The sequence below is a fragment of the Amia ocellicauda genome, chromosome 1 (genome assembly GCF_036373705.1).
Source record: "Amia ocellicauda isolate fAmiCal2 chromosome 1, fAmiCal2.hap1, whole genome shotgun sequence".
In the NCBI taxonomy this organism is placed as follows: domain Eukaryota; kingdom Metazoa; phylum Chordata; class Actinopteri; order Amiiformes; family Amiidae; genus Amia; species Amia ocellicauda.
Genome location: NC_089850.1, coordinates 50,964,172 through 50,979,602, shown reverse-complemented (window position 1 = coordinate 50,979,602; position 15,431 = coordinate 50,964,172). Strand labels below are relative to the sequence as shown.

General features: G+C 41.6%; 1 protein-coding gene across 6 annotated transcripts in view; it reads right to left on the bottom strand.

The window, feature by feature from the left end:
- Positions 1 to 15,431, bottom strand: part of arhgap32b (Rho GTPase activating protein 32b) — a 161,257-nt gene that overhangs the window by 83,771 nt on the left and 62,055 nt on the right. For all 6 annotated transcript variants that reach the window (XM_066708230.1, XM_066708238.1, XM_066708246.1 and 3 more), the window contains exons 3-5: positions 4,528 to 4,642; positions 1,943 to 2,034; positions 400 to 484 (exon numbers count right to left, since the gene is read on the bottom strand). In XM_066708230.1, coding sequence (XP_066564327.1) covers positions 400 to 484; positions 1,943 to 2,034; positions 4,528 to 4,642 — 292 coding nt within the window. The remainder of the gene's footprint in view (positions 1 to 399; positions 485 to 1,942; positions 2,035 to 4,527; positions 4,643 to 15,431) is intronic.

Below are 15,431 nucleotides of genomic sequence, written 5' to 3'. Positions count from 1 at the left end.
TACTAGTGCATTTGATACAACTGGAAATCAATATTTACATTCTAGCATTGAAAAGAATACCCAGAAGGAAAAAGGAAAAGGCCAATAGGATACTTTGTATGTGAGACAAACAAAACTATATACATTAAAAATACATGATCCATTTATTTATTAATGCACTCTAATCCTTTCACATGGCGGGTACAAACACTGGGAAATCTGTGTTTTCAGCTTTTAAATGACAGCCTTCTGACATGTGGCCCGCTTTTTCCAAACCGAAGATGAAACGTCTCCCCTTCATACTCAGCAGATTGATAGGGTTTGTCATAATTATTAACTTCACTTTTCCAGAACCTTGCCATATTGCCAGACCTAACCAATCGATCCCAATGAAACCATTCAAATGAGCAGCATCCGTACCTGCACTGTTCCAAAGTCAACATTCTCGTAGTGGAAATGGGCGCATTCAGCCAGCTTGGGGAAATGGCCTTTTGTGAAAGACAGCCTGTAAAACAAGAAATACTATCACTATGCTAAACAAACAAACAAACAAACCCACACACACAAAAAACTATTTTGTATTTCTACCTTTTGAGGTTTCACCACCCACACAAAAAAATAACACAATGTGATCCTCTTTTAATAACTGTAACCCAAACCTTTTTTGTTGGTTTGCTTTGATCTTTATACACCATTATCCTTGATGTTACACTTCAAGAAAAGCACACAATGATCAAACAAAAGGAAACTTAAAACATAAAACAAATAGCAAGAAAGTCAATAAGACATAAAAACATACATCATTAAAACAAAATGCAGTAAGTGTGTTGTGAAAAAAGTAAGGGGCAACTCGTTACCACTGTTCCTCAATCATTTGCTGTGCAATCTGTGTGTTCAGAGAAGTCTCTAACTCTCAGAGGCGTTGCTGAATGTGGCATCTGTCTGTCTGAATTCAGGGTTACAGCAGCTGCTCTAAAGCTTTAAAACACTGCCTTCAAAATCCCCAAGTTGTATCCAGTAAAGAAAATTATATAAAAGTCTGCAAATAAAAGGCTGTTCCTGTTTGTAACCTTCAGCCCACTGTCTGAAATGCCCAGCAAAGCAGTGGTTAGTACATTGCTGAACGCTTTCTCTTGCAGACTATGGCACAGACTGGTATGTGAGCATAAGGTGAGGTGATTCATCAGCACAGAAGACATTTTAATCCGGGGTGAAGAGACAATCACTCCCCTCGAAAGTCGATGTGCTGTTACCCACGAGCACTGCATAGCATTTGCTATGTCCAAAACCACATCCTGCCATTTCACTGATCTGGAATTCTGGATGTGAAATTGCAAAGCACTTTGCCTCATGGAAGTGTCATATTTCTTTACAGAGAGATACAAAAGCAAGGATCTCAAGGATTTGCCATGAGGATTTAAAAAAAAAAACTCCTGACCTTAAAGCCATAGTTTCCTATATATGAATGTTGTCTGGGAATTGGCTAATACATTGTGCCTATGCACCTGCAGCACGACCCCAGACAAATACAATGGCAAAGTGAACATCCAGAACAGTGGCTCTCGGGGCATGAAAAGCACTGACTAGATGAGGCCCCAGTGAAAAGCAGCCAGCATTAGGACTTTCCTTAGTCGTAGAGTTCTCGGTGTCTTCACAGCTCTAGTCTCGTGGAATGGTGCCAACGCTGCGCAGTAATTAGAAACCACACAGGCATTACAGCTCACCTATTTATATGAAGGTCTGATAAAACTAAAACAAGCTATTAAAAGTAATTAAGTTGAAAGCTCTTTATAAGTTCCTCTTATTATCAGGCACACCGCACAGGAGTGAGTCGCATCGCCCTGGAGCCACGCCACTCTAACACACAGGGAGTCACGCTGTCTGAGAGAGCACTGACTCCCATTGGTGTCTACTGGTATCGTAATGCCTCCAATTTGCCCCCACAATTGCAGTGTCGACTTACTTTTTGATGTTCTTCACCTTCATGCTTGCAGTGCTGCCGCAGGACCTGAGCGGGGGCTCCACAGACAGCTCTGGGATCTCTGCGCTCCTTGCCTGCTCACAGACACACAAACACACAGGCAGAGGTTACAATTCAGCAGTACCTCAGAGACGCCCTCCTGGCCTCCCTGCTGAGAGGCACAACCCCAGAGCTGAGGAGGAGCAGGGCGTGGTGACGTTCAGTTGTGGGACAGGACTCTGGGGACCGGGGCCACAGATACAGCAGGCATTGAACAGAAAACAAAGAAAATAAAGAAAGACAGGGAGACGAAACAAAAGGAAAATGAAAACGGGAAACGAGATATCAAAAGCCGATATGTTTCCACTGTAACTCTGGAAAAGGTTGAACATGAATCCTGTCACTCCACACAAATATACACCATCAATTGTGTGTTGGCTTCCTGCTCAGTGCCAGGCGATCAAAGCCACGTATCATTTGCTTCAAGATCTGATCTGTGGGGCAAATCTGATTGAGATCAGAAAAATAAACATCTCCCTGCTTCAATTCAACCCATCTTAAAATGTCATAACCAAAGGAGCAACAGCTTACAGATCCTTCAAACGCCAAGGTTACAAGTCACTTTGATGCCTACCCAAGCAAATGAAAGACATCCACACATCACTTTATTGCACAAGGCAGTTGCTGTCCCCTAATTTTTTATTTTGGTTTGTCTCAAAAGGAAGCAGAAGTTAGTTGAGACTTAGAAAATAATTTCTCAAGGTATCAGATGCCTTTTTTTTTGGTCAAGAGATAAGCCTTTTAGAACACAACTTTCTATAAATAATAAAACAAAACAGATTTATGTTGCTTCTCCCAAAAGAAGCACGATCCAAAATCCTACAACCACACTCAATTCTCAAGTGAAAACACTCAGCAGTCATTCCGAATAATTTAACTTTCTGAGATTGCTCGTTGCAGGGGAGGGGAGCAGCAGAGCATATGTCTAAATTTGTAAGTTAATCAAGCAATTATTTAATCAGTGACTAGGCAAACCCTCACTCACTGCATCCCTTGTCAAGTTTTTAACTACATTTTTTTCCTGAAATACTCATCAGTCTTCAGTTATTCCATGCAAATACCACAGACCTCATGATTTGAGTAATGCAGTTACAAGACGACATATTATTGCAGCACACTTGACAACCTGACAACTTTGGGGTGGGAAACTAAACTGATATGCTGTTGAAATATATTGGCAGTAGGTGCACTGTGTCTTTACATAGACCAAGAGACAAAGGCTGTGATACAGACTATCCCCGAGGCTAAATGAATAACTGTTTTCCTCTTCTTAGCCTAACAGACTGAAACTGAAAAATACACAGTTTAAGCCAGGGGCTGCCCCCGACTGTATAACTAATACAAACAATACAAACAGACATGGTATAAAAAATGAAATAAGCCAAATATAAAGTAAAAAGTCAGAAGTTATAATACTACTACTACTACTACTACTAATAATAATAATAATAATAATAATAATAATAATAATAATAAATAATGACAAAAACAAACTGTGACTACTTAATCTTTGCAGACAAAAAGCCAGCAGAAGGTGGCAGTATTTGGACATCTGTAGATTTTTTTTTTTTTTTTTTAATGTCCCATTTATATATATATATATATATATATATATATACACACACACACACACTCATCCATAATGTATCTCTCTTTTATAATAATATTACATTGAGTTTCAAACCTGTCCAAAATCTTTTCCCCTTCCTTTACATTCAATGTAGTATTTCAGTTACGTATTTCTCAAAGAGCAGTACATATTCTATATGTTTATATTAATGTTCATTCAAGTAAGGTTTAAAATCAGAATAACTCTGTTTCCATGGTGACCAGTTAATTCCAGTGAAGCACCAATGAACTGTAAATAGCAGTGACATGACAAGAAAATTAAGCCCTGCCATTGCTCAGGGAAGATGTCCCTTCTTCACAATAAATACGACTTTTTATTTTTATTATTATGATTATTTATGTAGGCCTATGTACTTAAAAAGTCTCCTAAAAGTAATTCTCTCCTCACAAAATGACATGCATTTGCTAAATTGCTAAGCTTTTTGCCTTAAAACAGAAGATGGTGGAGGCAGATAAATATGTCACAGTGTACTGTACTTCAAAGACAGTCATTTAAAATTCTTATTTATCATTCTCACATCTTACAGAAAAAAATACACCTTTCTGGTCTCCCAGAAAGATATATAATCCTCATGGCATGGCTTTCCTCTTTCTTGTCACTTATCTGAAACTACAAACAGCAGAATTTCTTGCTAAAGTTGATTACAGTGGATATGTTCCCAATCTACACAACTCTCCAGCACATTTCCTACGTTCTCACAAACAGGAGATTCAGAGACTTTATCTACAACATGTCATGACATCATCACTTCTCGTTCTTAGAAGCAGAATGCACCTATGGCGGTTTCCTTTTTTTTTTTTTTTTTTTAATGGTTCTGTTGTAGACACCACCCATGGATCCCTGAGGGTCCCAGTCCCTGGCCTAAACAACCACAGTATAAACAGGGATGCAGGCCTACCATGGCACTGATTGTTTCTTCCCAGTCAGGTCTCTCCCTGGGGTGAATGCTCCTGGCAAGCTCTGGAACAATGTCATCTTCTTCCGGGTGAAGACATGGCCTCAGGCCCCTGGAACTTCACATTGAGAGAGAGAGAGAGAGAGAGAGAGTCAGCCCCAAAGAAGAACACAATTCAATTCACATGTGGCTGCTGCATTCTAGATGGATAAGAACATGATCCTAGGAGCACTGGCCTACATGTTCATCTCTGTACTCTGAGTCACTGGGGGAAAGATCTTCTGTGCTGCTGCTTCAGTTGAGCTCCTTCGACTAAAAGAAATGGGCAAAGCAATCTACAAAAAACATGACACCAGGAGATTTCCTTAAAGGTCTATACAGGCATACCGCAGGAGTCATTACACCAAACGAAGCGCTTAGGAGGCAATCGGAGAGATTAAGAAGCAGCGACCGAGGAAAGGGTAGATCAGAGAGATACGTTTTCGAGTGACACTTGAAAACCGCGATCAGACTTGCGTTTCAGATACAATGTTCACAGTGAATACATTGTTGGGGCTAGAGATCCTGCTGGTAGGTACAGGAGGTGCTACTGTAATCGTTGATGCTGGGAACATACCCCACAAAATAAGACACAAAAGATTATAAAACAATATTAAAAATGTAAAATAAACACTTGCACATCTCAGTCACACTATGCAGCCCAGATTGCTTACATGTTGCCTCAGCATGAGACAATATAATGCATTCCATACTTCTGTTATCAATCACATCTCCTTATTGCCTTAAGGATCAGTTTGGGAGTGTTTGTTAGTGTGCGTGCATGCAGTGTGTCATTCTGGGCCCCTGCCATGTTTCATCAGACTTCAATCAGATTCAATATGGCAAACGTTAATTCAATTCATAGAAGGGTCAAAAATCATACGCTGTATTTGTTAGTCAGAAGCTAAACAAACAACCAAACAAACAAAATAGTTTTATATTGAAGTGATAAAAGAATCCTTTTAGGCAAAATGAATGCTGAGATTAACGCTAGATATCACCGGGAGATGTGTTTGTCTGTTGGTTTTATTGAAATCCTATTTGGTACAAATTAGAGGAAAATGATCCAGCGCCAGCAGCCATGGGTGGAGAGATTATGAAACAAACCTTCCTACATTTTCTAACCGGACACAACCGCAGCTCCAGTAGACAGCCGAGGGAGAGCACTCTCAGACTGAGACAGATCTGCCTGTCAGCTAATCTTAAATTTCATCAATTTGGTTTTGTCCCTAAGTGTAAGGAAGGACGTCACTGTAATTGAATCTCAGTGCATCTATGGAATATGTCAGCCTGGGCACTTTATATGTGTCACTTACTAGGACAGTACTGCCTTGGGATATATATTGAACAAATATTAACATTTACTTCATGCTCTTTTATCTCTCTCTCTATAGGCCTATATATACACACACACACTTGTATAAAATATGTACTTAGGCTATAATTTATGCAAAGAGAAGATCATTATATGTGCTGCATGGATACAAAAACTTCTCTGTGAAACATGCAGCCAAGACAGACAAATAATTAAAACATCTATATAAAGGATAGATAACATGTCCATTTTTTTGGGGGGGATGGGGGCGGATAATGTAGAAATATAGTAGGAAATGTTCACCACAAATGACTGTTCACAGCTTATTTAACAGAAGAAACAATCATAGCTCACAAATCCCCATCATCACTTCACGTGAATTTAACTCTCTGGAATAAAAAAAAAAGACACGCTTGCAAGGCAATACTGTCCAATTAGAAATCAAAAAGATTGATCATTGCAGACAGTCCTAATGAGACCGACTGAATTCACATCAGCATTTCAATAAAGCGTGCCCTATCTTTAAAACATATAAGAGTTGAGTTGACTAAATCAAACTGAAGTAAGCCGAGATCCCAGGAGATTAACTCGTCGCCAAAACCCACGATGCCACATCAAAACCTCCTGCAATGTAATTTAGCAGCAGCAGATGGATCCAAAATTTGATTTGAAACAGAGTGGGACATTCTTTCTAATTGTTGATGAAACCGTCAAAATCCTCCTTTGTGTTCTTGGATCGGTGCTCAGCTGAAGAAAGGCTTGTGGCGGTGACTCCTGTCCAGATCTAAAGACGTATGGAGATCGGAACTGACTGTGCAGTAAAGCCAGTGTCTCAGTAGGGGGCATTGTTTCCTCAGAGCTAGGGTCCTGAGAGCTACCCTATTTTGGCTACCCAGTACTCTACATGATGATGAGGGGGAGCACAATCTCCACAGACAATGTTAAGCTTGTGTCCTCCCACATAAAATGTATACTGTGAATGGTCCTTAAAGCCCTGGGACACCCATGTCTGCAATTCATATTAAATCATTGCACTGTCAGGGTTTTGAAACAGTGCCGTTTTTCTCTGTGTGCTGTGTGTTGAGCAAGAATGAAATTATAAAACTGCCCCTGATCTGATGAAAAGCCAGGAAACTCAAAACTTCATCCCAATAGAGTCCAAAGCTGTTTACAGGTAGACAGTGACTCAGAAGCACCCCCCCTTACTGAACTACAGAACTCAACTATGAATAATAATAATAATAATAATAATAATAATAATGTTTACGTAAAAGGTAGAAAATGCTACTGTTGCTTTGGAAGTATTAAAATAAATATAAATAACTTTTTTATGGGACTCGGTGATGTAGCAGCAGTTAATTCATTAACAATCTGCACTGAAAATTCAAGGCTAGCTAATAATAAAACTCATTCATCTTTATCAGCAGCAATTTACATAGCTGGTGCTGGGCAGAGCTCTGTGCTGCATGCTTCTCTCAAAAACAGGTATTTAAAGATGAAAAATGCAGGCTGTACCTAGCAGTGAACACACTGTCCCACTCTTATGCGTGCATGCACGCACACCCACACCAACACACACACGCACACGCACCTCCAAGGGTATTTATACACCCCCGACCTCAAACTGTCATCATCAGCGCAGCTACAGAACTGCAATGTTTGCATCCCTAATCAATTGGAACAGAGCACCAAGCAGCTGCTGACCCAGAAAACAGTACGTTAGACTATCAGAAAAGGTTCTGCGTTTCTGTCAATGGCAATGATCACATGCATCAGTCAAACAGACGGACAAACAGACGGACAGAGATTGACACTGCGCTGCCAGCCATCAGATGCATGACGATTTCCCCAGTTGTCACATACAGACACTTTATCAAACCATTTTCTCTTTTTATGCTTGGGTTTAGTTTTATGCAAGCGAGGAAAGGGGAAATAAAAACAGAGAGCAGAAAACAGAATGAAGCGGCACTGAGAGAACAAACATAACCAGCCTGCTTAATTAACCAAGAGGCCGAGCAAGGAGGCAGTATAGCCCATATATTTCCACACCCGCTGCACAAGTATTAATGTATTGATTTACAATATGGCATTTTAACGGTTTACTGGATCTATCAGGGAACAGACCGCACCCCTCCCCTTCCCCCATGCTCCAAATAAATAAATAAAGGAAGATAAGGTAAAACCCCCATTTTAAGGACAACTGATCAACAGAAGGAATCCTAAAAAAGGGAAACGTCAGGGACTGGGTGTGAGGTAGGTTGGCATTTCCCAACTTTACCAAGCCTGAGACACACCTTAGCTTATAATCCTGGGCGGCACCCCAGCCCCTCCCACCGGTCGTTATGTGTGACTGGTGATGAAACTGGTTGGGAAACACTGACTGAGACCAGATAATGTCCCTGTCTGACATAAACCCAATAAATGACGTTATCGGCTCCTGTGGTAATCAGCGTGTATCTATGTGATTTGGGGCAGCGTCCCATGACACGAGTGCAGTTTTTAAGAAGGCGCCTGGCCTGCAATTAGTCCTGGGGGATGTTATTAAGCAGACCTGGATGATAAAGGTCATTAGGACAGTTAATAAATCACAGAGAAGGGAGCCTGTAACATTTTGTAGCAAGTAGGTAATGAACTGGCCATGGCTCACAGATGGGAAAGTGAGGTTCAGTGGCTGAAAAGGGGATTGCAGCCCATGTGCCCAGCTGTACCACCGACTCACCATCTTTAACCGTGAGCAAATGACCGAATTTGCTGTGTCTTGGTGATGTGGTGTCAAACCAAGATACTCTGCAGCAGCAGTGATAGATGTGTACATCCCAGCTTAGTCTCTCTAGCTTGCTCAAGATAATAGCATCTACCATCAGTAAATGGTTTTTGGAAAAAGCTGACAGTGTTCTAAACATGCAGGTGAAATTATCTCTTGGTGCTGAAGCATTATGAAAATATAAGAATAACTAGAATCATCCAAAATGTATGGAAACAAATCTTAAAAGTCGACATTTTTTTGTTTCAATGTATTGAGGATTTGGATTAGGAAGACAAAAACACATACATTCAAACTCTCTTCCCAGTGTATTCTAAAGGACAATTCATTGCATAAGTCTGTTTCCATGACTATGTGTGCAAGTTAAGAAGTTAAGAGGCTGCGCACAATCTCCATTCATTCTGCTATGTAATAAGCCACAGCATCTTTCACCCACATCTTGAATGACTCCCCCTTGCAATACAGTCAGAGAGGAAACTTCACTAGCCCATATAATTACCATTCCCCTGTATCATAGCACCGTGCCAAAGGAATGTGCTACATTCATAGTATTAAATGCACTGTAAGAAATCACTTTGTTTTACACGCACACAAACATTTATACACACACACACAATAATTAAGTTCATAGTGCTGCACAACTGCCTCGGGGGGTGGGGGGGAGTGCAGATAAACAGTTGTCAGGGATTCTTATGTCATTTTGCAGAAATTGGTTTTAATCAGGCATGCATATTGCATGGGGTGCAGAGCGGAGACACACGAGTGAGTGGAGCTGCTACAGTAGCTCTGCCTCGCTGCAAGGGCAACTGTGCATGAAACAGCCATTGACATGCCAGCACTTTACACACTGGATTCAAAGTCTCGCAGCTTAGCAGAGCATTCTGGTAAAATACACAAGTGGTTATCATTTGTTAAACATCCTGGGGAATGCTTGTACACCTCTGTGCTCTCCCTGCTTCCGCTCTAAAGTAAACCCCACTCTGCAGGGTGGAACAGCTGGGTTATCTGGCCTGTCAATCCATGATTCAGAGAGTTACATAAGAAACATAATAAAGTTTACAAACGAGAGGAGACCCATCGTGCTCATTTGGTTCCCATTAATAACTTAGTGATCCAAGGAGTTGACCACAAAAAAATGGAGAAGAAACCAACCAAAATAAAAAAATGACTTCTGACTGCAGCTGGGATTGGGGCCTCAGAGAAACAATAATGCGCCACCCCCAACGAGGATAACATATTTGTTTTTCTTTTCAGCTGCCAGGGGGTGCTGGTAGTCTGCTGTAACAAGGTGCCCAGCTCTGGGCAGTGACGGAGTGGCTGCAGGGGGGGCACTGTGCTCCCAGGAAGGAGGACATTGTCAAGGTCCCATCTCAACGCAAGTTGGGATGGGTGCTGGTAATCTACTTTGTAGCCCCCAGCCCCCAGCCACCCCACCCACACCCCAGAAGGCCCTCTGCTCTCATGAAACACATGATTCCCTAAACTGATTTCACCTTGGGCTTCTTCCTGTCCCAGCACTGACTCGGTCGCTCACACACAACACCCAGCTGCAGGTCTACTGCATCTGCCAAGTCTTCCCCGCATTACCCTTCAACAAACATGTCCCAATATTACAACAGTAACAACTTCCACAACCTGACCTTCTTACAAAATGTACACATCTAATCGGCAGTCTTTTTCGGCTGATAAATATTACTGCTCCAATTCCGGTGATGGACAAGACTCAGAAAACAAAACAAATAGTGGGGTTAGTAGAATTACGAACTATTTGTCTGCTTAAAGTAAGTTTAAATGCTCACGTCTCCATACAGGCCTTATTATATGATGTACTTTAAAGAAGGTTTTTTTCTCTCTATCACATATTTTGCTCCATTTAGCTAGCAAAATCTGAAATACAAATCTTCACACGGAGGGTGGAGCGGTGAATTATTGAACGATATTTACACTAATTTCTCCGCTGCCATTGTCTTCCTTTGAAGACTGCTGCTCATCTGCATATTCTCCTCTAATCCTTGCCCTCTTCATTTTTTTAACAGTTTCCCTAATTAAATGTGTGGCCTTTACTGGGTTCTCTCAACTAGGTGATCAATACTTTAATGGTTGTTGAGAGCTTGCTTAGACGCTGTAAGAATGTAATTAAATGTGTGTGTGTGTGTGTGTATATATATATATATTTGGCCCCCTTTCGCCTTCAGAACTGCCTTAATTCTAGGTGGCATTGATTCAACAAGGTGCTGAAAGCATTCTTTAGAAATGTTGGCCCATATTGATAGGATAGCATCTTGCAGTTGATGGAGATTTGTGGGATGTACATCCAGGGCACGAAGCTCCCGTTCCACCACATCCCAAAGATGCTCTATTGGGTTGAGATCTGGTGACTGTGGGGGCCAGTTTAGTACAGTGAACTCATTGTCATGTTCAAGAAACCAATTTGAAATGATTCGACCTTTGTGACATGGTGCATTATCCTGCTGGAAGTAGCCATCAGAGGACGGGTACATGGTGGTCATAAAGGGATGGACATGGTCAGAAACAATGCTCAGGTAGGCCGTGGCATTTAAACGATGCCCAATTGGCACTAAGGGGCCTAAAGTGTGCCAAGAAAACATCCCCCACACCATTACACCACCACCACCAGCCTGCACAGTGCTAACAAGGCATGATGGATCCATGTTCTCATTCTGTTTACGCCAAATTCTGACTCTACCATCTGAATGTCTCAACAAAAATCGAGACTCATCAGACCAGGCAACATTTTTCCAGTCTTCAACTGTCCAATTTTGGTGAGCTTGTGCAAATTGTATCCTCTTTTTCCTATTTGTAGTGGAGATGAGTGGTACCCGGTGGGGTCTTCTGCTGTTGTAGCCCATCCGCCTCAAGGTTGTACGTGTTGTAGCTTCACAAATGCTTTGCTGCATACCTCGGTTGTAACGAGTGGTTATTTCAGTCAAAGTTGCTCTTCTATCAGCTTGAATCAGTCGGCCCATTCTCCTCTGACCTCTAGCATCAACAAGGCATTTTCGCCCACAGGACTGCCGCATACTGGATGTTTTTCCCTTTTCACATTATTCTTTGTAAACCCTAGAAATGGTTGTGCGTGAAAATCCCAGTAACTGAGCAGATTGTGAAATACTCAAGAGTGGCCCGTCTGGCACCAACAACCATGCCATGCTCAAAATTGCTTAAATCACCTTTCTTTCCCATTCAGACATTCAGTTTGGAGTTCAGGAGATTGTCTTGACCAGGACCACACCCCTAAATGCATTGAAGCAACTGCCATGTGATTGGTTGGTTAGATAATTGCATTAATGAGAAATTGAACAGGTGTTCCTAATAATCCTTTAGGTGAGTGTATATATATATTTTTTTAAGTTTAATCAACAAAATGCAAAACCCAATGTGTTCAAGGTGAATTAACAACAAAACAAGGAAGGTGGGGTGAAGAGATTCCTAGGGAAGCTTGAGACCTCAGTTTAACAGTGTGACAAAGGTGACACCCTGTACTGGGAAATGTTGGTTCGGTCCTCGTTTACATAACCTTGCTTGCCTACTGGTCAAACAGGGATGAACTGTCAGACTAAACCACCCAAGCCTGGACTGCACTTAGAGAATTATTTATTTAGGTTCACACAGTAAGACTAGTCTATAAATTAACTGTCATCAACCTGACTGGGACAGTGACTAAAACTAAATACATCCAGATTAACTGAACACCTTCTAAACTGAAAAGTACCAAATGCTTTTCTGCCATTCCATGATGCACAATCCACTGCATGAAAATCCTTTACACTAGGGTCTTATATAATGCCTATGTGTAGATTGAGGGGGAAAACCTCCATGAGATTTCAAACCACCAGCACACAGTCACAAAAATAAGAAATACAGATACTCAAAACGCATACAATTTGTACATTGAGTCCTAATTATTGCAGAATTGTAACCCTATAAGAGACCTTTCAAATTGTCAAACTTGTTGCACTGGGACTTGTGGTGTACATAAATGTACCTGAATAAGCCACGTGTGTTGGCCATCACAGCTGGTTTTCTGGGTGCCAGCGGAAAGCGTTAGCTGATGCAACTGGAGCCCTGACCACCAACTAGCTTCAGCATAATCCGATTTTGATGTTAGGCTGTTGCGCTTTAAAAAAAATAAAACAATGGCACAACTTTGCAGTGAAATATGCCTACATGAAGCTGAACAGACTTATTATTTACAAAAACATCTCACCAACAGAAACATTATATATATATATATATATATATATATATATATATATATATATATATATATATATATATATATGCTGTAGCGCGATTTCTCTTCTTCCCCAAGATAATTCTGTGGTTCCAGGGAGAACACAATAAAGCGCGGGAAATGTGAAGGTCTGGGTCAGGGGTGGGGTTAAGGGTTAGATTCAGGACCAGCCTTACCATGTTTTCCCAAGAAGAACACCCACACGGCAACAGCAGGTTGTGCATACCTTCATTAATCAGTCTCTTCAGGGCTGACATTGAAATTAACTGCTGCTCGTCTGCTTATGTATTCAGAAAGTGGGCAGAGACTATATTATGTAGCCTTAAGAGCTTTTGTTTCCTGTTCTTAATTCATTTTACTTTGATATTTATTTCCATGTAGTAGTCACAGTGATTTATTATGTTTCCTTATTTTGTAAAACAGTGATCACAGCTCTACTCACTACTGTACCAGAAGGCAGCTCTAATGCATTATTAATCAGCATTACCGCCACGAGCATCAAAACCGCCACTCTCCACGTCACGTGCAAACGGAGACCCGGGAGAAACGCTATAGCCATCCATCACCGTGGCAGACACATTTTCCGATACCAAAATGGTTTCCAAAACTTGTAGACCACAAGAAGTGACGTACAACCTGAGGACTTCGAACGTGAAGGTGTTCAGCTTTTTCCTGCTCAAATACAGCTCCTGCACTAGTGAGAGTGCATCTAAATCACTGATACTTTATAAGTATAAGCCTCAAGTGCTGTTGTACACTGGCTCCAGGTATGGCTAACACAGATGTCCCATCCACCATGTTGTTATTCTATTTGTACAGTAGTGATAGCAACTGTCCTCTAATCAAATTTAATTGTATCTCCAGTCATCTCAAATAAGTTAAGGATTCAGACTCTTGGGAATCTTTAACTACATAGAGACTGCATGCTACTATATGTGAGGCTGTATATTGGCTAACCTCTGGGAGGCCTTCCTTTAGTAGTGGATGGATGAAGGTTGTTAATGATACATTTAATTAAAACACAAACCTATACATATACACATTCATTGTCTGAGATCAGCAATCCATTTCATAGCCAGCAGAGGTGTGTATGTGTGAAATATATCAGTATGAACGGAGACTTACTTGAAGTGTAGTACTTGCAAGGTCAGGATTTATGACAGAATAGGGTCAATGAGTGAGGATTCAGCCAGTCAGCCTAGCAGAAGGTGTCAAGAGAAGTTTCTCACACATTTATCCAAGCATAATTCCCAGAGGAGAGTTTTGTACGCCACTAAGTCTAATACCGCCCCACAATTTTGTGTGTGTGTTTGTGTATGAATTCATTTCTTAAATAAACAGCATGGTGGGTCCATGACAGTGATCTGAAAAAAGTGGTGCATTATTGTGCCCGTGAGCCCAGGCTACATCTCAGAGGTGCATTCTGGCCAGGAGGAGTACGTTTATGGGCTTTCTTCTCTGTACATCTGCTGTCAGAATGGTGACTGACAAATACTGGGGGAAGAAAGGGCATAGATACTGCAGGGGGGAAAGAAGAGGGGATGTGATTCAAATAGTGGTGCGCGTGTCCCTGGAACTCGCAGAAAGGCCGACAGCCCTCCTTGAGGACCACTGATCTGTGATGCTTTGCTGTGTCTAATGTATGCAAAGCTGCAGCCACCACAGTAATTCTGCTTATGTATGGCTTGGACAGTGCCAGGTTGAGTCTACAGGCTGGCAAAGCTGGGGAATAAATCTCTTATAGCATGCATTCCCCTGAGAGTGCTTCTGATAGTGTAGGTGACCAAAATAGCACACCACATATGAATTTACAATGAATTGAGCATTTTGTATGGCACTCTTACAGGCATTTCTGAACGTTCTTGCTAGCAAGTAGACCTCTGGTCACATGATCATGCTCTGAAGCATTCTTAAAGTCTGGGGCATGTGGGTGGGCAGGAGGATGAGGGGGGCGGTGAGTGTGCGCGTGCCTCTGCACTGTGGAAGCTCAGTGATTGGCAGCTGTGTTACAGCATATGTACAGATGTATCTATTTTCCACATACTCTGCACACTGACAGCCAGTATGGGAAAGGAAAAGATCAAATTAAATGAAATAAATGAGATTGAGCAGACTCCACTTCTGAAAGTCTACTCCTGAAGTTTAAAAACAAACAAACAAAAAAAGCCCCATAAAACTAACACTCAAATATATCTCACCCAAAACATCTTCAAAAAGGAACAACAGCTAACCCTAGGTTAAGTAGTCCTTGTATATTACTGCATCAAACAACCCTGGATCTCTTTATCCCCATCTCCACACACACAATCATCGCACAAACACGGACACCCTGCCAAGCTCCCCGAACAACAGGCACACACATCCAACACCACGGTGCCACACTCTGAGCATCCACACAGCCCCCGGTATAGGGCGAGAAGCCCACAGGTATGGTTCGGTTCGTTTGTCTTTCTGCTCAGGGCGCAGCAGCACTGAAACCCCCAGAGGTGATGGAATTCATCAATGTGCCACCATGGCCAACCACCCCCACCCAC